General features: G+C 52.8%; 1 protein-coding gene across 1 annotated transcript; it reads right to left on the reverse strand.

Moving 5' to 3' along the window:
* Positions 1-2,489: 2,489 nt before the first annotated feature.
* Positions 2,490-14,399, reverse strand: LOC119091521 (uncharacterized). Its single transcript, XM_037214329.1, has 8 exons — positions 14,340-14,399; positions 12,090-12,296; positions 11,108-11,310; positions 7,993-8,140; positions 7,338-7,480; positions 6,707-6,924; positions 6,033-6,110; positions 2,490-2,506 (listed from the first exon to the last, which is right to left on the reverse strand). The coding sequence occupies exons 3-8, from the start codon at positions 11,131-11,133 to the stop codon at positions 2,490-2,492; spliced, it is 630 nt and encodes a 209-aa protein (XP_037070224.1). The 5' UTR covers positions 11,134-11,310; positions 12,090-12,296; positions 14,340-14,399.
* Positions 14,400-26,297: the final 11,898 nt, after the last annotated feature.

The following is a 26,297-nucleotide window of genomic DNA, read 5'->3' on the forward strand; positions in this document are numbered from 1 at the left end:
CCGTTCGCCGAGTCTGGAAGTTTGCCTTCATGAGCTGTCATCGGGCATGGATGGCAGTGAAGCCGGGCCATTGGGCTGCCCCAAGTAACTGCTCTATGCTCTATGCTCTTCGTGACTGCTCTTCATCTATGGGTAATCCTGTATCTGTATTTGGGGATTTTGGGCAGGAGGAATTTACAAGCCTTAGGAGGGAGGCACCAACGTCATGAAGTTTGCATCATTCTTTTGAAAAACCAAAGCATGTTTGTATTTTATTTGTTCCAAGCAGGGGTGCACCCAGACTCCCGGTAAAGGAGGAGGGGACAAATGGTTGACAAAGGGCCTTTGATGATGTGAAAGCTCCTAAAAAAGACCAACACCGAATATGGCTTGTTTTCGAGCGGTGGATTTGCGATTTCTCCGTCCTTTTATTTTTGCATTTTTACTGTGAAATAAGCCAGAACCTGCCGAAAAATGTGATCATGTTTGCATTTTGAAGTCAAACTGGAGCAGGCGGGAATTAAATGACAACATAGAATAATCTACCGGCGCTTTTCATTTGCACACATTTAGTGGACCTTCCTTAACCGAAAGAATCTTTAGGGTTTGCCAGAACCATTGTTCTGAATATAACAGACCTCATGAAAACCCCGTAAACGTATATTGTGGATCAAAATAGGGCCATAACTTTGCATCAATATGGTCAAAAAATGTTCGTCGGAGGTTGTTCAAGCTTAAGTCAGAATCGCTATGAGTAAATCATAACATAGTTTTTAACACGCGCGTTCGCGCTCTTAGAAACAAAAACCCAGATACGCCGCGCTGCAGTCTCCGTAGGTTGCGCCGCGTTGGTCCTGCGGCTAACACTACGCAACGGCAACAGGCGGACGAAAGTAATAACATATCTGAAAGAAATACCTTTGAGCGCATTAGGTCATCAATTCGTAAATTTTGAAGGCAATCCTGGCGTGTGTATCATCTGCGCGATTTAAGGATTGATAGAAGGAACGGATTAGTATTTACGCCATCGCTAACTGGTGCTGAAATCTGATGTTGGAGCAGGACGAGTGAAGGCAGAATTTCTATTTTCCTGTTGCTGTAGCTGCTCATCTGCTAACAGAAGATCCTCAAAATAAAAAAGGTGAATTACAGTATCAGGTCTAATCTCTCAACGGCGCGCATTGATTTTGAAATGTTTTCGGAAGCATTATTTCATGACGGTCGTTCTCGTGCGGCTGGTGCTCGTCGCCTGGCGTTATCTGCAGCGACCAACACCGCTCGGTTTAAAGAAAACTGCAATCCCGGCCATTGCTCTTTTATACGTCTACTCTGTTGAACGATGGACGTTCTCAGGCAAACACGGGATAGCATTTCTTATTTTTGACTTTATTTTGGTTCATTCTATTCAACACTAACGAGACCCCTTACTTTTTTCCGAGCAGAAGGTCTGGCGGGTAAAATCTTGAGGAGCGCATTGTCGTTCCGGTCAAGGGCCGCTGGCTGAAGAGCCACTCCGTCTGAACGCGTGGTGCCTACACGCTGCCATTCTAGCGACACGGCGGCTCTTAGACAGATACATTATATATTGTTACCTGTCCTAGCGCGGGAAATCCATGGCCCCGGTATATTAACGTTGGAGTCATCATTGACCCAACAAGGTCCTTTGACACCATGGGTGGTTCAATAAATAGTACAGAGGCACCAGTTCGGCTTAGCAGGCCCTCGCCTGGAATGGGATGGAGAGCCCCCCGTTCGGCGCTGGAGGCCCAGAATAAAGCAGGGCCTTCTTTTGTCTCATTGCGGACTCTCATCACAAGTTCGCAAGCTTCCTTTCATTATCAGATGGCCCCGGCCAACGCAATAGGCCCTCTCACATTTGGGGTTCCACCGCTGTTCCTGCTCAGCAAATGATTCCCCGGCCGACTAGGGCCCCTTGGTGACACATGGCCCCTGTTAGGCACTGTGGGTCCCTGATCGACACAGGGGCCTCTTATTGTCTCAGGGGCTCCAACCAATGTAAAGCCCTGCGCCCGACCTTGTCCCTGCTTGGGAAATGTGCCCTGGGACTCAGACCGGCACGGGGCCGGCTGTTCGGTGTTTGGTGGTCTCTGGGCGCAGTAGGGGTCCACATTGCCCTATGGAGTCCCCAATCGGTGTGAGCTACACTCCGGCTGGCATCTGGGGTCACGGCCCCACGGACTGAGGTTCTTTATCTGAACTACCGTCAGCCATTCGTCTATTCGGGCACTTCAGCCATCCAGTCGGGATCGTGAACTTCGGTCCCGAGGGCCCCTTCGGGCCCTCTCGAACACGACCCCTGGACGACTCGGGGCCATTTGCCGACACAGGGCACGCTGTAAGGCACTGCGGGCTCCTGGCCGACACAGGGACCCCTCATTGTTTCAGATATTCCAATGACGGCCGAAAGGGGCCATTTGGTCCCATCTTTGAGCCCCCTCGAACACAGCTCCTGGCCGAGTCGGGGCCCCTCGGCAACAAAGGACACTCTGTTAGGCACTTTGGGCCCCTGGCCGGCACAGGGGGCCGCTTATTGACGTAAACACCGCGACCAATGTAGATCGCGAGCTCCGGCCCTGTCCCTGCCTGGGAAATGGACCCTACCCTCAGGCCCAGACCGACACGGAGCCGACTGTTCGGCACACGAGCCCTCTGACTGATATTTACGCCTCTGGCCAGCTCTTCATGCCTGATGGGCATTCAAATCAGGTCCGATGAACCCTTCGGGGGCCTAAGGTAAGGGGGCACATGGCCCCTGTGCCCTCCCTGCCTACGCCACTGGTTTCCAGGAAGATCTTGCTTCTACCGATCTGGTCAACAAGGTCCAACCGTAAGATTGTGTGCAAGCCTTAAGAGATCCATTGTATTATCGCATCGCATTAAGAGCATCGTAGTTTAGCGGCCTTACATGTGCTCAAACAAATTGCTGGGCCAATGCACGCATGTTGAGTGTCTCACCGGTTATGCGAAATTTTACAATGCTGACACTTGTCGTTTTGGCCTTGGCAACGCCGGTTGGGGGTAAGATCCCACTCAGCCCAGTTCTTCCTCCTCTTTCCTCTCCTTGTCTTCGTCCCTCTATCTTCCTTTCGCCTCCTCCTCTAATTAGCGGAGTGTTGCGTGTGGCCGTTCGTTAGGTCGCGGTGGCAGTGATTTGACCACCCTCGTTCGCTCCTGTGCATTAGTCAGCCGCCGTCGCGCAAGGCAACATCATTTCGCTTTACGAGTCACAGTAGTGCGCTCTGGCACGCCACAGGGGCTTGTTTGGTTGTGGTTTCCCATACTGGGTGAGTTCGGTCAAAGAACGGTGCCGCTTCGGAATGAGCCGCTTGGTCCACTAGGTCAAAAACGGAGGATTTGTCGTTGTCCTACTGGCGGTCATATGGATATAAATAGATAGATAGATAGATAGATAGATAGATAGATAGATAGAGAGAGAGAGAGAGAGAGAGGAGAGAGAGAGGAGAGAGAGAGAGAGAGAGGGAGATATATATGTATATATATATATATATATATATATATATATATAGAATATATATATATATATATATATAATATACGTCTCTCTCTCTCTCTCTCTCTTCTCTCTCTCTCTCTCTCTCTCTCTCTCTCTCTCTCTCTCTCTCTCTCTCTCTCTCTCTCTCTCTCTCTCTCTCTATCTCTCTCTCTCTCTCTCTCTCTTCTCTCTCTCTCTCTCTCTCTCCCTCTCTCTCTCTCTCTCTCTCTCTCTCTTCTCTCTCTCTCTCTCTCTCTCTCTCTCTCTCTCCTCTCTCTCTCTCTCTCTCTCTCTCTCTCTCCTCTCTCTATCTATCTATCTATCTATCTATACATATATATATATACACATATATAAATACATACATGTATACATATATATATATATATATATATATTTGGGTATGTGTACAGGGCATTACTAGCATGCCAGAACATTGGTTAAAAGCAGGGGTATTATTTCAGGTGCCGTAACACAAATTGATTTCATCTGCCAGCGCCAACGGCGCCTAGAAGTGAGCACCACGAAGGAGCGAAGAGACAAATCAACTGTGCTTGCCTTTCTAAGGCAGTCATCTACCGCTCCTATATTTTATTTTTGCGGTTGTGCTGTGTGTCTAAACCGTCAACATGCCAGACCAACAATCTCAACCAACAACACCAAACAAAAGACGTGATACAGAATAGGTAGGTACACACTCAGGAGTGCTGCCGGAGTCCACCTAGAGCGACGCTCTACATATGGCAGAGGCCATGGAGGAGGCAAAGGAGTAATCACAAGGTCAAGTCTGTAATCCAGCTACTCAACAACACTGTCCGCACGGCGCTGCCATATGACGTCTGTACACTGTCTCGGTGACTCAGCTAAACCTGCCCGGTCCTACCTCGTGCGCCGTCCGCCGTGAAGGGCCCGGTCCTACCTCGTGCGCAGTCCGCCGTGAGGGGCCCGGTCCTACCTCGTGCGCAGTCCGCCGTGAGGGGCCCGGTCCTACCTCGTGTGCAGCCCGCCGTGAGGGGTCCGGTCCTACCTCGTGCGCAGTCCGCCGTGAGGGGCCCGGTCCTACCTCGTGCGCAGTCCGCCGTGAAGGGCCCAGTCCTACCTCGTGTGCAGGCCGCCGTGAGGGGCCCGATCTTACCTCGTGCGCACTCCGCCGTCAGGGGTCCGGTCCTACCTCGTGTGCTGTCCGCCGTGAGGGGCCCGGTCCTACCTCGTGTGCAGTTCGCCGTGAGGGGCCGGTCCTACCTCGTGTGCAGTCCCGTGAGGGGCCCGGTCCTACCTCGTGTGCAGTCCGCCATGAGGGGCCGGTCCTACCTCGTGTGCAGTCCGCCGTGAGGGGCCCGGTCCTACCTCGTGTGCAGTTCGCCGTGAGGGGCCCGGGTCCTACCATCGCTGGCAGCCCGCCTTGAGGGGGCCCGGTCCCCTAACCTCGTGTGCAGTCCGCCGTGAGGGGCCCGGTCCTACCTCGTGCGCGGTATCCGCCGTGAAGGGCCCAGTCCTACCTCGTGCGCAGTCCGCCTCGTGAGGGGGCCCGGTCCTACCTCCGTGTCGCGGTCCGCCGTGAAAGGGCCCAGTCCCTACCTCGTGTGCAGTCCGCCGCCTGAAGGGGCCCGGTCCTACCTCGTGTGCAGTCCGCCGTGAGGGGCCCGGTCCTACCTCGTGTGCAGTCCGCCGTGAGGGACGCGTTGAGTGTTGCGAGCAGAACACGACGACCAGCCGGGTTAGGCTGACCCGGCCCGGGTCAGATGACCGTCCAGCAGCAGCGTCTGCTCTCTCAGCAGCAGTGTAATGCATTCTTACTGCCGACCAGAACACGGAGGACCATAGTTTAGCCGAAAGGAAGCCTCCATTCATGGGACAAAGTACTCTATCAGGAGGACCAGCACTTGTGGTTTGACGTTTGTTGGAAGCTTGTTTTTTTTGTTTGTTGTGTGTTGCTGGAAGTTTGTTATTTGTTGTTGGAAGCAGCGAGAGCAGCCATATCTGACGTTATAAATATGACTGAGCTAATAGGCCTGCGAAAAGACCTTCGAGTTGTTTCAAGGTTCATGGCAAAAAGCAATGGTATATAGGTAGCAGATGGTATGTTTCTCCAAGTTCTTAAAAGGCCATTGGCGCCTAGTGCTGTGTTCACATCTGTAGCGAAGCTTGGTCGCGTCAATAAATAGTCAGCAATTGCTAACATTTTGGTTTCCCACGATATCGGCAAGCATTTTCGTGGAAATGCAGGCAATTGCTGGCTGGAATTGTCCATTCAGTGGGTTTTGTGAGCAGGCATTTGCATGCGTCGCGTACTTTTACGTTTGCGCTGACATGAAACGCTGAAAACCCACCACGTGGCCGTTGTTGAAACATGAGATTGCCTGTCCCATCGCAAGTCTTCCTGAACTGTCCATGCGGGCCAGGCTAGGTTTGCAGACAAGGCGCAGCCCGGAGCCGTCTGATCCTGACCTGAGAGTGCGCGGTAGCTCCACCCCGAATACATGGTTAGAAGCGTCCTGAGGAGGCAGCCGGACGAACGAGCCGGCCCGGGCCATTTGACCTGCGAGGGTCACCAGACAGACGACCCAGGCGGAGGTCAGGCAGCCATCACCTCCCTCCGAGCAGTCCTCTGGGATGGCTGCGAGGACATGTCTCCACATGAGTGTGGTGCAGGCAGATCATGGCCTTGATTTGGGAGCCGTGACCATGGGACTCGATACACACCGGCCGGCGATGAACACACACACATACACACGCACCGGCGCCAGGCCGGTGGTGGACTCCCCCACGTCACGCCGTGGGTCTCTTGGGTGTCCCACTTGCCTATATCTATAGCAGTCAACTTTGCATGCTAGACAGACAATCAAGACGTCATCGGAAAGCGCTCGTTAAGTAGAGCTCAAGATGCACTTTGCATCTTCATAACAGGTTAAGTAAGGGTTACTTGGCACTTCGTCTTTCGGGTGCTGGGATATGAGGGCTTGTTCTTTGTTAACGCTGTCTTGTAATTGCAACATCCGTTAATGCACATTATACCAAAGCTATGGAAAAACTGGGTTCGGGACGGTTACGTGATTTGAGATAATTTCCTTACGCTGGAACTTGTGGATTCTAGCTTCAGAAACAAACCAGCAAACCTAAGATGCCGTGCTGGCTGAGGCGCTGCTGCAGCCATAGACCGATTCCCGACGGCTCTGCTGGCTGCTGTCCTGTTGCAGCCACACGTCCACTCACAGAAGCCCCGCTGTGTGAGCGCCCTCTGCAGCTTCTGCCGCCGCCCGGCCTCCTCCAACGCTGGCCCGGGCACTAGGACTCCGGCCGCTTCCCTCAGCAGGGCCTCCCCGGCCGGGTCACGAGACTCGAGGTCAGACACCGCCGTCAGGCAGGAGGTCAGGTCACGTGAGAGCGTGACGTCAGCCCGCAGAAGGCGCCAATGATATGCGGGGCATGCGCTGAAAGATAGTGATTTGTAGGGTTATTTCCGTCACCTGCATTACCTAAATGGTTGAGATGTTTTGTCAATAAATCTGTAATTGGAATTTACTTGTTGTGCTATGAGCGCATTTAATATGACCAATGGGGTTGATACAAGCTCTGGAAACCGTTGAAATTTGGCCTACTTGCAACTGCAAACCTTGTTGGTACATCAAATGGGCCCCGGCTATCGAGGGCTCGAATCATCGATCACACCTCAAAGCTTCTTGAACCCGAATCTTAGCCGCCACTACCGTCACTTATGGAATTAAAGGCGACGCGCCTCCGCCTCACCAACAGGACAACGATCACGTGTCAGGGAGCGAATCTGGCAAACAGAAACAGGTCTCTCCTGATTGGCCGGTAAGATCGGCCACGTGCCGGCGCTCACCTCAGCTCGGGCAGCTCCGATTTTGACTGGGCAGTGACGCTGCGGAGGGCGGAGCGCAGACATTCTTGAACTGATGACGTCACGTCGCCCGGAGAACTAGAATTTAATGTATGGCTGCAATCTGGTCCTAAGTCCTCGAACCCCTGAAAGAGGCATACGCATGAGATGCTATCTTCAGCATAGACTAACTGCAAGCGTGACGCCGATATTCTTATTCATGTAATCCTCGCTGAAGCAAGACACCGTTTGACGTAGATTCGACGATCGCGCATTCATCGCGCTACATTAGCATGCAGGAAAGATCCAGCGGCGACAGCCCGACTAGAAACAATTCTGTACATACAGCCCAAGCAGGGACGATCCTGTACGTACAGCCCAAGGAGGGACGATCGTGTATATACAGCCCGAGCAGAAGCGATTCCGTAGATAAATGCTGAGCAGAAGCGATTCCGTAGATAAAGGCTGAGCGGAATCGATTTCGTAGATAAAGGCTGAGCAGAAGTGATGTGCACCAAACCGCTTCGGGCCAGTCCCGCCTAAAGAGACAGTCCGGCACATATCACAGAGAGCCGCTCTTTGCCTTCGAGTGAGCCATCGTCTACTGATCCCGCAAAGGCGCCTTGACGGCCCCGCGCGGACTCAGTCTCTTTCTTACCTTCTGGCCGAGCTGTCTCAAGCTGATCTGGTCGGAGACAAACGCCCTGTCCAGGTCGTTTCCCACGAGGAGCACATTTACCCGGAACACAGCCAGGTGTACTCCGTCGCACAGTAGGTCGTCAGTGACAGGCGACGTCGCAAATACACTGCAATGGGGACATGTGCGGTGAGAAAGCTCCACGGTGTATGATTCTTGGCGGCAGGGTCACGTGGGTTTTTTGCGTGGGATTATGTGATCTCCTGGATGTTAGAGGACTGAGCGTGTGGAAATTTGTTTCTGACTTGAGTTCGCTGACAGTGAATGTGTGCTCTCAAAATGCATTTGTTTCGGGCATCGCTGATGTTGCCGAAAGTTTTTAATTTTGTTGTTTTGCGTTGTGATGGTTGTAAAAGATTTAGGCATTATCATGCATTCTTTGCAAGGTGAACGACTGGTAGTGGCAACCAAGTGTGGTTGTGTTCACTGCTTCACTGCTGAATACAGAACGTAGACGCGTTGACCATGCAGTTATTTGGAATTTGTCGAAGATAAGAACCTTTCCCACTCTTCCAGAAAAATAGAGCTGAAAAAGCTCGTTGGCAGCCCCATCTCCGTCAGTGGGTAATAGATGTTTAAGAACCAAAGCTGTCAGAAACATTCAGTGGAAGGCTTCAGGGGCAGATCGGAAATTGGAACTGGAAAATTGGATCGTCTGTGAGCAAGCGGGTGACTGCGTGAGATGATCAGACAGCGAGCAGACTCAGTAAAAATTCATGCACGGAAGTTCTCCCTACAGACAACTTTGACGCAATCGAGGACACGATGTTAAGACCCAATTACAAGAACTGCGACTCTGCACGTTTTTCATAGGCCACCATTAGCAACTGAGCACTTGAGGCGTGTCGCACACCGTTCTTGTTCAAATCATGCTGCTTATGACGCCGTATTTGCAAACGTAGGCATATGTAGAAAATAATCGGCAGTAAACAGAAACAAACGAGCAACATCATCCAAATCGCATTGCCCTTTATGCCCTCCTTGGCTCATCATACTGAGGCAATTTCTGTGCCCGTCTTTTACACCCTTTACAGCACCGTGGATGAACCCTACTGTGTCCATCTTGGAGAAAATGAGCTATGCCCGCGGCGCGACAAATGAGGCCCCCCGTGGCAGCAGTCATCAGCCAGAGTCAGCCAGGCAGGCAATCATGCCACCATCTCGCCCATAATCTCTGGTCTGACCAGCGCCCCGTGCTGACGAACCCATCGCCGCTGTAAACCAGCTGGTTCTTCATGTAGCCCGCGGGCGATCCGTGTGTGAGTCTCGGCTGGTGCTCTGCCGTATCTGCAGCGAGTACCGGTCGTCGACTCTTGCACAGATGCATTCCACCCCAGGTGTGAGGCCTGTGTCCGTGGTGCGGATCCGCGCCGGTGGTCAAATGACTGCGGAGAGCGGCTGGTGGTACCACGTGTTTAAGCCGCACGTAACTGAGTCGGTTGACAGTCCGATCTTTGTTGCATGCAGACTACCGGCTCAGCATTTAACACATTCACAAACACGCAAAGGTGTATATGGAGTGTGCTTTAAAAGAAAACGATGAACAGGACGGACTTTGCACGATAAGTGCCCTTCACCCTCGCCGTCACGGGAGATGATAAGATTCCTTTTGGTTTTCGCAGGCTTCCTGCCGAACCCTTACCCTCCTTATGGAACCCTCCAGCCGAATATGCACCCTCCTCCTGGAACCCGCCTGTCGAACATGTCCGTCGCAATTCAGTTAGCGATATCTAAATTTCAAATCTGTTTTCAATTGCCCGGTAAGTTTTAACTTTTTACAATAATATGTTATGCCATTATTACCATTATCATAAGTTAGATCGCTGCCGCACGACTTTACTGTGGGGAATTTGCATTAGAGTTGTGGCCTTGTGCAGGCTGTTCAAGACGTGGAAATCGTCACAACGCGAGGTGCTCTTAACTTTGCATGCATCAGGCCTTTCTGTATTGCGCTCCTGATGCGATAAAGTGGTTATAGCATACACGTCGCCAAGGTGTGTGACATCTGTTATGGCAATGCTGCATCAGCCCATCCCTCGACCATTACGCCACATCAGACATCAGGCGCGTTAAATCGTGAGCTAATCAACGAACAGTTAATTGTCAGTGGTGGTGAATGGGTATATCAGGCCAATGTCATACCGGGTCAAGCTTTAAAATAGTTATAATCAACGTGGTGGACTTTCCATGGGATACTGATAGCATAGCTATACATGAGGATATAATTACAAGATTGGCCATTGGCAAGATCATTGCGACTCATAGCATGCCCCCAGTTGACCTCAAACTGTATTTTAGAAGAGAATGGCGTATGGCGCACTTTGAGCTGTGTCACCATTGCTCCGTGAAAGTATGAAGCTACAAACAGAAGACCAAAGCGCAGTTCTACCTCGTCCGACCTTACCTGTCAGCGAAACCGTAAGGAATGCTGCATGGTTACCTCAACAGAACTTGTTCATGACGCCCTGTCCAATGTGTTCTGCTCTAGCATGACAGGAATGGAATCGTCCAGAGTATCGTAGCAGTCATCAGTGCTGTGTTACCGAGGTGAAATGTCAAGCGCCAGCGGAGACTAACACTAACTCACGTGTCTGGCAGTCATCCGCGGAGACTACCACAACTCATGTGTCTGGCAGTTATCCGCGGAGACTACCACAACTCATGTGTCTGGCAGTCCTTCGCGGGGGCTACCACAACTCACCGTGTCTGGCCGTTCTCCGCGGGGACTTCCACAACTCATGTGTCTGGCAGTTATCCGCGGGGACTACCACAACTCACGTGCCTGGCCGTTCTCCGCTGGGACTACCACAACTCACCTGTCTGGCAGTCCTCCGCGGGGACTGCCACAACTCACCTGTCTGGCAGTCCTCCGCGGAGACTACCACAACTCACCTGTTTGGCAGTCCTCCGCGGGGACTACCACAACTCACGCGTCTGGCAGTCCTCCGCGGGGACTACCACGACTCACGTGTCTGGCAGTCCTCCGCGGAGACTACAACTCTCGCGTTTGGCGGTCTTCCGCAGAGACTACAACTCTCGTGTCTGACAGTCCTCCGCGGGGACTACCACAACTCACGTGTCTGGCCGTTCTCCGCGGACCATGTTCAGCTGGCCGCCGTCACTCGTCGTTAGCCAGCTTCGTCCGAGCTCCCCGTGCCAGCGGCCGAGTTCGGCGAGGTCGGGCACCCCCGCAGCCGGAGGGTCGACCACCCCTGGCCGGAGCCGGTGCCGCAGCAGCAGGGGTCCCGACAGCGAACGTCGAGGAATTACCCACCGAGCCTGAAAGCGGCGCCGAACGCGGCGGGATGGGACGAGAGGTCAGAGGTCAGACAGAACGAGCCGTGGACGCTGTGGAGGTCCCCGTAGTGATCACATCACCGATGCGGAGGTGCTTCAGTCCGTTTGCTAAGCTGGGTGGGTTTCGGGTGGTTCGCCAGGGCCCGTCGATCTCACGTATCGGTGAATGTTATGGTGCAAGGGTGGGCGTTAGTGAGGTCGCGCAAGCCTCCAGCTCGTAACGGATGTCGGCGTAAGTCTCTCGGTCATATCTTTGAACTTAAACTGATTGCACCCGCACAGTCCCAAACTGTGGGACATTTCATGCCGTGCAACTCTCCAAGCTCCATGTCCAAAGTACTAGCTCGGCACATGCGCCCTCCTGGCAGTGTCCGTGCGCGTGACATGAACTCTGGAGGCATGTTTGTCATGTTTCGTCGACCTCCACATGTCAGGAATTGGACCAGCCCTCCAGGTGACCGTGCTCAGGAATAGATCCATCTCATCTCGACACGCATTGGCAAGGACAGGCTATGGCCCGTGGTAAGCGCTCTCACACCGACAGTCCCGGATGCTTATTGTTTTTAACCCGGTTTCAGACGAAAGATCAGCATACCAGAAAAACATCAAACTGCTAATGAAGGTCAATATCTCTCGAGCATTTCATGTTTAAATTGAAAGTCGTGAAGAGTGAACACATAATCTATATTCGCTGCCTATTTTCACGGAAACTAGGAGTCCTCATTCACGGTCGCGTGGTGTCAAAAGCACGCGTTTCTTACCTCGGCGCTCCCCGGCTGCCTGTCGTCGCAGGGGTGTTCACAGAACACCTCCGCGTCCAGTCCAGCGGTGGGAGCTGTCTCCACCTCGTACCCCCGCTCTCGGAGTATGGACCTAATGACCGGGCCCAGGTCAGCGCCGGCCGTCGGTTGGCGGAGCCGGAGGACCGCCCGCCGGCCCGGGACCCCCTCCTGAGCGAGGTCATCCGTCTGAGGGCAAACAGGGCGGTGATGAGGAGCGATGGTCCGTGTCGGAGCATGCCTCAGCCCACAGCTCGACGCCTCCACATTACCGGCGGCCGCCAACAACAATGGAACGCTGACACACGTGCGGGATGGATTTGGTTCCTTCCGCAGAGATCTAGAACGAACTTGGAAAGCATCTTAGGCAGACTGTAATAGTTTCGAACCTCCGCTAACTCAAAACGGCAGAGCATTCTGAGCTGATTTCACCGTGACCAAGTGTAGGACCAAATTCGAAAATAACGATTCGCTTCAGCATGCAAGCACCTCGGAGACAACATCCACCAGTGCCCATCCCTGATCCGCCACGTATCCGGCGCGGGGACCGGAAGCCCTCAGGCGCAGTTTGCTTGGTTTGGACCGCTGCCAGGGCGGCACGCGTTTCACGAGCGGGATTGACACGACGCCGTAGACCCGACACGACGTTACGATCAGCGCTGTTTGGACAGCTGAGGGCGGGGTCCCGCCTGAGCCGACTTCACTGCGCTGTGATTGTGCGACTGGACTGCTTCATGGCCGTCAAGCAGCGAATGAGGGGAACGTCAAAGCGCGACTGCGCTTGATTTAAAAGGCCTCTATAAAAAGGCACTGGTGTCGGCAAAAATACGGAGTTATAATGCACGATGCCTGTGCGGTTCAAGCATGTGCAAAATTGTCGCACCATCGAAATTACACTTCCTGCTTCTCGAAACCTGGTCTTACCCTACATGGCTGTAAAACAATGGCACATTGATGCCCGTGATATAACATTAGTACTTGAAGTTTAACCTTGTTGACCGTGAATGTCACTTTGTATCCGAAATCTATCAAAATATAAATACTTCCTGCGTTCATTCCGCTGGGCCTGCTTTCGAACCGAATATTCCCTGGAAGTGGTACAAATATTCGTCACATCTCGTTCCGCCTTTGCAGGACATGTGTCTGTGTTTGCTCGTTGCGGTCTCCCCCACAGATCGTATCAGGTGGCCCTGCGACCTCCCACAACGCCAGTCACGGCACTGCCCGAGCAACCAGCCGTCTGCACCACTCGTCGCCGATGCTGGGCTCACCGACGCAGGAGCGAGCGTCGTCGCGTTAGCCATGACTCAACCGGCAGAGCGAGCTTGCGTCCCGTTGCCCTAGTGGCCTTGTGCTTACGCTTACACTTACGCCGTGGGTTAGAGAGGATTGGGCCCATCGAAGAATCGCTTGTTAGTTGAATGTATATGGGAAGTTGTGCCATACTGTCCTGATTTAGTGGGCTTCCTTCTTTACGCTGAAATGATTCCCGCTGTATCCGCGTTAAAGCTGGTCCAGTAGTAGGTGAGTACTGCCCGTTAATGCTTCCATTTTGGCAGCGCTTTAACGCATAACGGTGCGACGGAACAAAAAACGTAAAGGCGGAAATGTGTTCGATGTTCGTGATGTGTTATGGTCGAAAAACGAGCGTTTGAAGTCAAATTATTCTCCTCCTCCTGGGTAAAACAAGCTCAGAGCAAAAATGGAAAACTCAATCATACCTTAAAACATCACAGAGATGGCGTGTTGGCCGTTCTTGAGCGGCTTACCACGCGAGTGGGCACCGGATTCAGCACAGTGTGGAATCGGACGGGAATCAGGAATCCGATGAGCTGATCGATCTGCCCGCCTCAATCCCGTTAGGCATAACTCCATTTGCGGCGCTGCCGGCGACAGATTCCCGCCGCGAGAAAGCCCTCCCACGTGCCAGCGGCGGCGGCGCGGCGCCTCGACATAGTTCCTGTGAGTGGTGGACCGAGCTGGCCTGCTCGACGCAGTGGAGCATCGTCAGTTCTTCAGGTGCTCCCGACGTCACCAATTCACCGCCGCCGACACTAAGAGCGACTGGTGGTCAGGGCCCGGGCAGTTTTCGGCTCTGAGTGTAGATATGACGGCTCCGCCAATAAGTCCCGATTGCCTTCTGACATTAGACTGCACGCTTCCCATCAACCTAATCGTCTGTTATGTGCGGGATGTCGCAAATCCTAACGAAAACCTTTCCCTGACGCTCACCTTGCGGTTGCCGTCAGCGCCAGGGGCGGCGACGGTGTCATGACCGGCAGCGGCGGCGCTGGCGGCAGTGGCAGCGGCAGCGGCACTGGCGGCAGCGGCAGCGGTCGGTCCCGTGGCCGTGTTGAGCAGCGCTCTCCGTCGTGCCTCGCTGCCCTGTCGGCATGGTGTTGAGTGTCGGTTAACGGATGACCCCGGGTCGCAGAGCGCCCAGTGGTGTCGGGGTCAGGGTCAACCGCAGCCGGCCCCGGCCACTCAGCAGCCTCGCCGCCGCTGGCCAGGCTCCCGCCGCTAGTCAAGCTCCCGCCGCTGGTCAGGTTCCCGCCGCTGGCCAGGCTCCCGCCGCTGGTCAGGCTGCCGCCGCTGGCCAGGCTGCCGCCGCTGGCCAGGCTCCCGCCGCTAGTCAAGCTCCCGCCGCTGGTCAGGTTCCCGCCGCTGGCCAGGCTCCCGCCGCTGGTCAGGCTGCCGCCGCTGGCCAGGCTCCCGCCGCTGGTCAGGCTGCCGCCGCTGGTCAGGCTCCCGCCGCTGGCCAGGCTCCCGCCGCTGGTCAGGTTCCCGCCGCTGGCCAGGCTCCCGCCGCTGGTCAGGCTCCCGCCGCTGGTCAGGCTGCCGCCGCTGGTCAGGCTCCCGCAGCTGATCAAGCTGCCGCCGCTGGCCAGGCGGCATACCGGAGCGGCGCACAACGCTGACAATGCGGAGAGACATTCCAGCATGTTGGGGAGGAAGGGAAAGAGTTGTCATCTATTTCTGCCGGAAACGTCACGTGAACAATGCTTCTTTTCGTTCACAGATATTTCAAAGCCAGGCGGTAAAAATGCAGAGGCACTTGCCGTTCCCCTCGCGTTCTTACACCGTCGCAGCGACGCAGATGAGCAATACGCCGGCGATGATAAATAAGGTCAACGTTGTTTACGAACTCCGCAATGTCATTCAAGTATCGCTTGCCCTGCGCTGCAAGTGAGGATTATGCGTTGCCGACGCTAAAGCATGTCCAAAGCGTCAAAGTTGTGGGAGGAGGCCGCCAGAGTCAAGGTTTGTTTGCCTCGAGAGTACGTGCGAATGATGCGCCTGCATTGTGCCAAGTGCACGCCATTGAATTCCTTTCAAGCCATCAAAGCCAAACGAAAACAGTGTTTTAAAGGCATGATTGCGCCATCGATCTTCCTCGTCCAACGCGTGCGGATTGATTGCCGCTTTCTCAAGCGCGCGGTGCGGCGCGATACATCCAGTGTCAACACGGCCAGCATGCACCACGCGTGCACCGCTCCAGCCGGCAAGGTATCCGACTGCCCCTCTCCCCCCCCCCCCCCCCTCCTCTCCCTCCCAGTGGTCACCTGCACGGCGGGGGTGCCGGCGTCCTCGGAGCTCCTCAGGCTCAGGGTCAGGAGCAGCAGGCTGGTGGAGGCGAGACAGAGGGCGACGGTGAGGACGGACCTGCCGCCCGGCCAGCACGGTCTGCCCCAGGCTCTCCCGCCGACGAACGGCGCACCGCGTCGCCTGAAACGGATCGTCGCGCTGCAGATATGGGCTGCCTCGAAGCGTCCGCGACTTTACCTGAGTGTTGCTGCGCGGTGCGATGCAGCTGTGTGTGCTACCTATACTGGTGGCAGCTACCTATAGTAACTAGATGTTAAACTGTCACATATATTTGACGCAGCAATAAGTCTAGAGAAAGTAATTTTGATGTAGTCTACATTGCCTCGTCCGTCCAAAATGTGTGTGATTTCAAAATCATGCGCAGGTGCTTACATTACTTAACGCATGATAATGACACACCACCGAGCCACATGCGCCGTCCGACCACCGGCGCTTGGGCCCTGGTAAATGGCCAGCCCTCCTAACCCGCCCAGCCGGCACGGCTGCAGAACTGGGCCTCCGTGTCTGTAGCTGCGTCACGGAGTTCAGCTGCGCCAATCTCACTGTGCGTGGTGAAACATGAGATGCGCTGGAAACGGGGTGAAGGCCGCCGCGGCCAGGGTGTGGACGCTGCAAGAGATGTTGCTCGCGGAGACCCGCCAAACGGGGGCGTGCGTGCAGTTGGCTGCATTGCAGGCCGGTGTGCGGACATTTGTTGTTCGTCCACTGGTCCCAATGGCATGACCTGAGGGAGACAGTTGCTGCGGGATGCGACGATGCTCTCAAATATTGGCACGATCCGGAGTGGTATAAGGCTGCTTTCACTTATTTTTGACATTAATTACCTTTTTTAAATCACAACGGACCGAATGCAGCATTGGGAGTCTCGGCATGGTTTTTCACATCTTGTTATTCGATTCGAATAGATCCTTTTTCCCATATTGTTTGCAATGAGATAGCCCAGCGTGGCGCGAACATGTGTCAAATGCGTTACACGCGGATACGAGAATAACTATACCAATAGTAGTCAAAGAGTGAGGGCTATAATCGACAAAATCACAAAGGCAAAATCGTCACAGACGTAATGAGATCAGCCACAAGTGTCTTAACAATGACGTAACGCAGAAAGTCCTCATTATCATACATCTGCCCAAAATACTGACCCCATTCCTATCCTATTCGTATCACATCTCAGCCTAAATGCTATCTTTAGCCTACCCATGTACGCACTTATTTGCATTACGACGGATGCAAGAACTCAGTTATCGAATGGATGCATTGGCAAATACAACTAACTAAATATACAAAATGCATCCATTAAAAAACAAGGGACGATATATTTCTCCTACAGTAAAATCACAGCAGCATAATCGATGAAAGCCTCAGATTCACAGGAACCATCAGACAATATCCGGCCGACGGTCGGCTGCTGCGGCGGGTCAGGTGTCAAAGCCGCCCGCCCATGGCCCGCGCCGCCGGTGAGCGCAGCAGGAGGTGGTGGGGCCAAATCCGAGGATATCCGCCGGTGAGAGGTGATTGCTCTGGCGTAGCTTATCGATTGCCCTTCTGAGGCACGGTCGCTGCAGCAGCGGCCGTCGCTGCCACGCCCTGACGGCGCATGATGATGTTATGCGCCGGGCAAATGACGTCATTGGATCTGCTGTATGGCTCGTCGGCAGGGACTGGCCGTTGGTGGGTGCGCGGTGATCATTGGGCGGCGGCGAACTAATCAGAAATGTGTGACTCAATCAACATGTGGACAGCCCTCTGGAAGTGAAGAGGTCAAACCGGCTGCAAGGAGGTCAGGTGCAGCCGTGTGAATGAAGAAAATTTATGGCAAAGAGGCGCGAGCTTCGTATTCACGCCGCCCCCCCCCCCCCCCTCCCCTCAGACCTGCCCAGGATGTGCGCCGACTATAGGTTACGCCTAACCGCCTCCTTAATAGGAACACTCAAGTTGTGCGGTAATGTTTCCTTTCCTGGGCCCAGTGCACGCGTGCTTTCCATCATCTGAAGAGACCGTGGTAAATGCAGTCAAACGCTCTGTCATGGCGACATGGCCGCTTAGTGTGAACAGTTCTTTATTGCTGTTGTTGGCAGCTGTTAAGGGGCGCCCTCGTGACTTGAAACCATGCTGTGCACAGGCTCGATGGTTATGCATGAGCTCTGGGTATAGCGATCTCCAAACGAAAAAATAACAACAAACTGACATCGGACGGTGCAAAATGCTTGAACATGGTTAAAGCATCAGGGGCATCGTTGCTATCATGCCTCGCACGAGCCGAGGTTTTCAGACGTACCAACTCTATGGTGACATTTAGGTATGGCCATGCAAGGACATGTAGCATCGGCTGCCTGCTCTTGCGCGGCTTCCTCAGGCTCCAAATAACCAGTGTCAGTAGCATTGCCTTGATCGTTGTTTATTTTCTGTTCAGTGGTTTATGTAAATGATGATGTTCCGTTGGCAGGTTTAGAGCCAAAGCTGAGTTCATCCAATTAAGGTGTTGAATAGAAAAAAGATTGTCCGGTGACTAGCATGCATAATTCAGAGGTAACGCTCTCTGCGCGGCATCGGTTGAAGCGGACTGTGTCGTCAGTTCAACGCTAGGACGGCCGATCGTCCCCGGTAATCATTATTTTTGTTCATACTCGCTGGCCAGGAGGTAATTCGACTCGCGTCGTTGGCGACGTGGGTTGGCATCCTATTACCGTTTGGCTCCAAACTAAGTTGGGGCCGCGAGACAGAACCCAGTAAAGGCTTAAACAATGTCCAGTTTGACATCTTGAGGTCAGGCGGTGGCCGTCCAGGCCAGGGCAGCCCTCGTGCATGGAAACATCTAGTAAAAGCATATGACTTTTCGAGACAGCGAACAGCATTTTTCGAAAGGGAATAAAAAAGACACCAAGGCCATCAAAGATCAGTGATCGCAGTTGTTCTTGGACAGATTTCTTATCTGCCAAAAGCGAGCCACTATGCGTGTCAATTACATGCCCAAAATTTGGCCTTTTCAAAAATGGCATTTTAAGAAATGTTTCAAAACATGGATTTCAGACTCAGAGCTTCCCTCCACACCCAGCGCGATGTGAGCTCTCAGGATTGCTTCACTGCGGAAGCTACGGGGCCCCAGGTGCGACAGTAAACCTCTCGGAGGTCTGGCAGTTCAGAGGAGGGAGGGGGTGTCACCGCTGTGCCCGCCGGGCAGCCGCACCGGGACACGGTTACCGCACGTTGAGCTCTCTCCGGCGACCTTGGGGTCAGGTGACCGTGCCGGGGGTGTGCCAGCTTGTGGGTGGTGTCAGCGGCACAGCGGGAACCGAGCCAACATGGCGCTGTCAAGCCAACGCGCTAACGTGCTGACGGATGGTGATATACGGTTTCGCAATAGGACACGGATGGGAGAGATTAAAGCACTGTTATGTGGAGTGAACGTCCGTTCTGGGCATTTTTTAACATCAGAGAACGTCATCTCGCGGCATGGAAGACGTGGTATTCGTCCTGCCCTTGGTGTGCTGGTGCGGATAAAAGATAAAGGGAAAGAGGGAAGGGCACATTTGTGAGGAGCCCAAGAGCAGGCTCGTGGGCTGCTTGCCATTCGTCTTAACTTCAACATTCCTTGGGTGCTTCAATTTAAGTTATAACCGAACTGTTCTTTTCATATGTCGTCCTTTCGTATTGCCTCAAATATCTTTATATGAGAATGCATTCTGCGCGCCAGTTGCTTGAGTTGGCTCGGTTTGTCCCAAAACTGTTTTAGTCGTTTTTTCAACAATTATGCCGCAAAATGAATGCATTCAGCTGACTCGTTCATGATATTTTAGTCGAAAGTCATTTCTTTTACTGAAGTACTGGCAACAAATCCGCGTATGGCCAGCTTAGTGTTTTTCGTTGCCGTTTTTTTTTTTGCCACCATCAAAGCCATGCACATTGGGCTTTGCCACTGCTTGTACATCATTACGACTTACCTCTACGACGCATTACTGGCTTTCTGCCGTCCGTTAGGAGTTGTCCCTGGGAGAAACGGTTAAGTGGCATGGCTTGAAACGTGTTCTCTTGAATTTCACACAATCATCACTCCAAACTGACCTTTTGGAACTGGATCGGGGTGACCTAGTTTAATCAAGACCGATGACGTTAAATTAGGTTTGATGTACTTCCATAGATTTGAAAGTGTTATTACAGGCATACAACCCACACTAACTTACGTGCCATTGAAAACTCCTTGACTGTTGCATAATCGCTCGCACGTTACGGTCCTGGCGTCGCCCTGCTCTTCCATCCGACTTTCCACCTCCCTGCCTGCCACCCATCCCAGAATGTAAATGTGCGAAGGCGAGATCCACCGCATATCCGAAGCCAGAGGAAATGAGGCTCTGTCTGGCTGTCAGGCCGGCGTGCCGAGGCACAAAGCCAGAGCCGGAGACGGGAATCGACCCGGCGAGCTCTGCTCTCAGCTCATCGTCACCGCCGCAGCGCCGCACGGCACCGGCTGAACTGGCGCCGGACTGACGCAAGTCACTGGGAGAACACGTGCGGAGGTTTCACGCGTAAGTGGGATGCAAAAAAATTGCTAACGTGCAGGTCTTCAGCGTGTATTTCCACCTTGAAATCGTTTCACGATGACTTTTTGGACAACGACTGCTTGCCCGCAGCCACTCCGGCTATGTGCGAAGGTTTGTTCTTAAAATATAATTTTATTATTATACTGATGATAATCAAACTAAACGTAGTTTTAAATTTCGAACCGTTCGCTTGCAAGAAGCTGTTTTGAGGGTTCTAGCCTTGCTTGCCTACCGCCAGAGTGAGCCTGCTAGGATATTTGCGATCCACGTTTTTGCGCTACGGATACGACTGGGGGCGGCCGGTCAATCTGGCCTGCGGGAGGGTGGACGACCGCCTTCTTCTCTAGCGTGGCCTCAGAGTGGTGTGATTGAGTCAATCAGGTGGCTCTTGACGAGGACCGACACAGACGCCAGAAGGGTAGTGCACGTTTTAGGTGTAGATTGGCGAGTTGACCACGTATATCGCATGCATGTAATGTGCACGCACCAAGTTTGATGCTCTTTTATCGTATGATGTATGGTGTCCGACAGGAGGAGAAATAAATAATGATGATGGCGATACTTTTTGTAAAGCATAAAACACAGGCAGCGAAATGCTATACACGATGTGCAGTCACCAACCAGGTGATGTGACATCTTCTCATATCAGCCGTAAAAATAAGCTTCCTAGCTTTTTGTCATTCCGTGGGACGCTCTACCCTACGGCAGTTCGTATGTTTATGATTGTGAGCTCCCTGTGGCAGCTCACATGGAATGTGGCAGGACTGACATTTGTCAGGCCGTGATACGACAGACATCGTGCAGCCAAGGTACGTCCACAATTTAAGGTACAGTGTGTCAACATTTAGCCTCGCCAGGGGATGAGTCGACAACCTTCCTGAACAGGTACAGGCCATACTGCACGCCGGCTGCAGCCGGTGTAGGCCATGCTGCACGCCAACTGCAGCAGGTGTAGACCATGCTGCACGCCAACTGCGGCAGGTGTAGGCCATGCTGCACGCCGACTGCAGCAGATGTAGGCCATGCTGCGCGCCGACTGCAGCAGGTGTAGGCCATGCTGCACACCGACCGCAGCAGGTGTAGGCCATACTGCATGCCGACTGCAGCAGGTGTAGGCCATACTGCACGCCGATTGCAGCAGGTGTAGGCCATGCTGCACGCCGACTGCAGCAGGTGTATGCCATGCTGCACGCTGACTACAGCAGGTGTAGGCCATGCTGCACGCCGACTTTGTGCGCAGGAAATAGCAGGCGTAATACAGCGGAACAAAAATTGACATGAATACCCATGTGCTGGGATAAAAGAACGGGAAGGGGGCTCAAGCTTTTACTGCCAGTGGCCTCCTGTGAAAATTGGACAAAAAGCTGCCGACGAAACGCAATCAACCGTCGCCGACAAAAACCTGCTAACGAGATAGCCTTTTCTGTGCTTCGGCCATTGTAGCGGGGCTACAACAAATGTGACGGCTCTGCCCACAAAAACTTTGCGGCATTTCTAAACGCACCCGAAGCGAGGTGAATCAGGCTTTGTGAACTAACAAAATAGAGGCACACTTGATCAATGGACATTTCCTTTTGAATATATTAGCTATCAAGTCCCCGTGGGATCAAAGAGTTTTCAAAACTTCCCACAATTTCAGTGGGGAACCCATGGAGTCCGCCCAGACTGAATTGAGAGCTGCACTGGCTTAGAAGACTGCATTCTTCCACTGCCGCGCACCGTTGGAATATGGTGCTCGCTATTAAAATCGCTGTCAGTTTTTATCAAGGTTTCGCAAATCACAGAGGCCGCCCTGTGGAAGCAAGGGGTTAGAGAAAGCTACCTAACATTGATCTCTGGAGAATTCGATGTCAACCACATGGCAATGAGTGAAAAGATACGGGATAGAATTCACGATCACTTGTGTCCTTTTACCTTTCTTCTCGCTTTTCTCGGAGGATCCACCGTCGTTGAACAGCAAAGAGCCTTAAACCGCTCAGTCTCCGCAGTCATAGCAACACTACCGTCTTAACACTTACCACATCAGCCACATTCCGCAGGCCCAGGAGCAGCCAGTATTGCACAGCGTCGCAGTGTGTGTGTTTTCTTACTTCTGTGGAGAAGCCTGGTCTTCTTTGGCGCTGAACAGCCGCTTCAAATTGCATCTCCGGTCACTAAGATCGACCTTGGGATAAGCATGATGCCGCGTAGGATGAGTATTCAACGACAGGCAGCCGTTCAAGGTATGGAAGAGGCAACCAAAACAAAATCCTCCCGAAACGCGTGGATTGTGAAGGTGGTGGACGCGCACCGCAAGATCCCAATTTATGCGCTGCATCAGTTGACCACGGATCTTTAGACGCTTATTGTCAATACACACCAGAAGGGAGGCTGCTTGGAATCACCGTCATTACTGGAGGCTTCTCGTCTTCGCCCGCGCGTGCTTGCTGATCCCCGAAGGAGGGGGTGACAGTGATACCCTCAGGGAACGCTTGCTGACGGGAAGTTGTCCCGCCTCAGGAGGGGCGCCCGGCGGCGCCAGTCGCGGGCTGACCCCGGGGTCAGTCTGCCGGTGCTCCGGAGAGACCTCGGAGCAGCGCCGAGGAAGGGGAGTGAGACTCGTCACAACACCTGAACCTGGCCACTCCGCCACCGCACTGGCAGCCTCCTCCGAGCGGGCGGTCACCGCGACGACATCTGACGCCTGGTGACGGTACTAGTCGCCCGCTGTCTGGCTGCTGAGATGCATTTGCTGCCGTGGTCGACAGCAGCGCTCCCTATGTGAATACGGTAGGGACATCTAGCGGCAATAGTTTGAAGATACTATAGCTGTCGCACGAAATACAATGACTTGAATGACGCCTGGAGCTGGCCGAGCTTCACGTCAGGGGCCGGAGGAGATACTACCCATACTAAGAGGATAGACTGAGCTTATGTGAGCCTCGCCGGTCAGAGTCCGATGAAAAACGGCGCGGCGTTCGGCCTGCGAACTTTTGACAAGCCTTTTGAGTTCGCCAATGAGCTGGAGGCAGACACTACTTTGTGCTGTTCTTGTATTAGATGATGGCGACAACATTGGTGATTCGCTTTTATATGCGCTTCATTTGAGTTGGAGGCAGACACTACTTTGTGCTGTTCTTGTATTAGATGATGGCGACAACATTGGTGATTCGCTTTTGCATGCGCTTCATTTCTCCGCCACTTGGTGTATCGGGGCTTGTTGTCAGATCCGGGAAAATAAGGTATCCAGCAAACCAGACGTTAAAACGAAACCAGTGCATGCGGCGTGAAGAACGTTTGTGCCAGACCAGCATGGCACGGGCATTGCAGGCATACTGGTCGAATGCATTTCTTACATTCATGTAGATGCTGCACAAGAAGTACCTCATGTGCACTTTCCCGTACAGCCCTCACGTTGGGCTTTTTATGTCGGGTGTGATGGAAACAATTGCAAACGGCACTGCCAACGTCGGAGGCAGTCCGTATAGCTCTAGCCGTTCTTGTGTCTTCAGCAGGGACTGTAGCAGTATTTCATCACCTTTTATGATGTCATAACTTGGCTTCTATTCCGCCTTTCTCCTCACTATCCTCACCACGTCTTGATATCTGGGATGATTTTGCTCCAGCGCGAGTCCGGACTCGCGTTCTTCTAGCGTGTATTATTCCACGCCATGCTGATAGAATAATTACTTGGACTATTGTCCTCGTCAATGGGGTTGTTTTCTACCTGGAACCGTGACTGGTTCATTCTCCAGTCGTCACTAAGTGTGATTTGTCTCGGAGGAACATGACGACATCTGGCGTCCAGTTATATGTGTATGAGTGATAGCCTCGAAAGTTTTGAACATTCAAGGCTGCGATAAACACATTGCTGCACTTTAAGCACCGCAAGGTCCTTCCCAGACCCAATATAGCTGGTGGCAGCCAGAGAAGAACCCAGATGAAACGTTCTGTAAACAATTGCTTTACTGACAAAGCGTTAGTCCGAAAAGTAGCCTGTACTAACGCCTGGTACCTGTTATCATAAACGGTCGGCACGGGCTCCACACGGCTAGCTGGCGAAATTGTCAAGGACCCAAAATCGAGGTGAATCGTGGAGAGAGCCATCTAATTTTACTATGCATGTGCAGAAACAGTATCGTTTCAACCAAAATTGGTAATGACAGTGTACCAAACAAGACTGACCGGCAAGGCTAGTCCAAGAAAGAGCAAGATGTGGTTTGGTGAGAGAGAACAAGTTGTGTGTGTGAGGGAGAGAGAGAGAGAGGGGAGAGAGAGAGAGAGAGAGAGAGAGAGAGAGAGAGAGAGAGAGAGAGAGAGAGAGAGAGAGAGAGAGAGAGAGAGAGAGAGAGAGAGAGGGAGAGAGGGAGAGAGGGGGAGCTGTCCTCCACCGACGAATCGAGACACTCCCAGAGAATTCAACATCCAGCCCCTCATCCAACCTATAAAATAGTAAAAGGATGGGTATGCGTGATATGATGCTCATGCCAGTACAAGCGCTTTTTGCATGAAGCGTACCGTCCCAGGACGGGTCCACGTGGCTCTTTGCTCAAATATACATTCAAATATTCAAGTAATGTCGCGTATGACCATTTTTGCAGCACTGCTGTCGGTACGAGTTGTTGCAGCAGCAATGATGTCGTGACACCCTGAGACATATGCCAAGCTAAAGAAAGTTTCCTGTCGTGGCGAGTGACGAATCATGAAAATATTCTGAAAGAGAGCAAGGATCAAGAGTGTTCAACAGATACACAGGTCAGACAGCGAATCAACATCGCAGCAAGCTACCGAACGCGCACGGTCTTCTGCAGATTCATAATATCGGTAGGTACACCTTAAGACCAACTGTCAGTTGCTGGGGCTCAATGGGCGGCCATATGTCATCCAGTTCCTGGTCCAGATCTCCCATCCTCTGATTGGAAAACCCTTGCCGTACGTGAAAACATCACGCCACTTTGTCTCACCAACTAGGGATCTCCCACCCATTCCTGATGGCCAAGTAAATAGCTTTGACGTCGTGAACCTGCTGGCCAAAACGCAAACGGATGAAGCCCTACGTTCTCATCTGCAGCAAGCTGAAAATGGCATGATACACACTACCTGAAAGAACAGCAATAACGATAGACAACATAGTGGAGCTACTCACTTTCTGTGTCACAGCAGCAGCATTCTATCTTGGCAGCAAATGCTACCAACAGACGGAGGCAAAGGACATGGGCCTCCTTCTGCCATCGGCGGCTGACTATACATGCATGCAGCCTTTCGAGGACATGTCGTTGGGTACATCACCACGCACGCCAACAGCGTGGCTCTTGTACACTAACGACACACCCTTCCTCTGACAGCATCAGAAGGACGTGGATACATTCCTGGACCACGGCCACATCCACGGTCCACATCAATCGATCCAGTTCACCGTAGAGCGAGTGGGAAACACGGGTGCCGTTCCTCGGTGTGCAAGTGGAGAGGACCGAGGCCAGACTCAAGGCAACGGTGTACCGCTCAGGAACAGCAAGCTAAGACCATCTCAACTTTGATTTCCACTACGGGGAGCTTGTCAAGAAAGACATCGTGAGATACCTGCATCATCGCGCAGAAGCCATCAGTCGGGGTGGTGCAGTCAAATTGAAGATGTCAACTTTACTGAGACGGTCCAAGGGAACGGTTGCACGAAGGTCTTCATTAGCCCTCCCCCTGATCCGCTGTGTTTCATAACGCGGACTGATAGGGGGTCGATATCGAGCCCCCTGGCGTTTCCAGACTAATGAAGATAACGCTTAGCTAAAAACACCATTGCATTGGTCTCAACGAGATATCCCCTTACGCTGTCAAAGCAATAATTGATCCCATTATATCAGGTCAAAGATCAAATTTTACGCTCAAAATCACATTTTTCCGGTATACGATATTATTTATACACACGAGGGCATGCTTGGTAACGACATAGAAAATATACATGCGCATTGGTTTTCTAGTTACAAGTGCAATGGTGTATGATTGGATGTGCTTCGAGCGTATATTTATGACATATGGCTGGGTTCCCGTGACAATGTCGGACCGCTGCGCG

This window comes from Pollicipes pollicipes, unplaced genomic scaffold (genome assembly GCF_011947565.3).
Source record: "Pollicipes pollicipes isolate AB1234 unplaced genomic scaffold, Ppol_2.1 Scaffold_3447;HRSCAF=4054_pilon_pilon_pilon, whole genome shotgun sequence".
In the NCBI taxonomy this organism is placed as follows: domain Eukaryota; kingdom Metazoa; phylum Arthropoda; class Thecostraca; order Pollicipedomorpha; family Pollicipedidae; genus Pollicipes; species Pollicipes pollicipes.

Bases quoted from the DNA above. Each gene is read 5' to 3' on its own strand.
- LOC119091521 (XM_037214329.1), bottom strand. From the start codon at position 11,133: ATGGTCCGCGGAGAACGGCCAGACAC. The intron at 6,925-7,337 runs GTGAGCGCCGGC...ACTATCTTTCAG, and splicing joins TCGGAGCTGCCCGAGCTGAG to CGCATGCCCCGCATATCATT. The intron at 6,111-6,706 runs GTGAGTGGACGT...ATGTCCTCGCAG, and splicing joins GCTCACACAGCGGGGCTTCT to CCATCCCAGAGGACTGCTCG.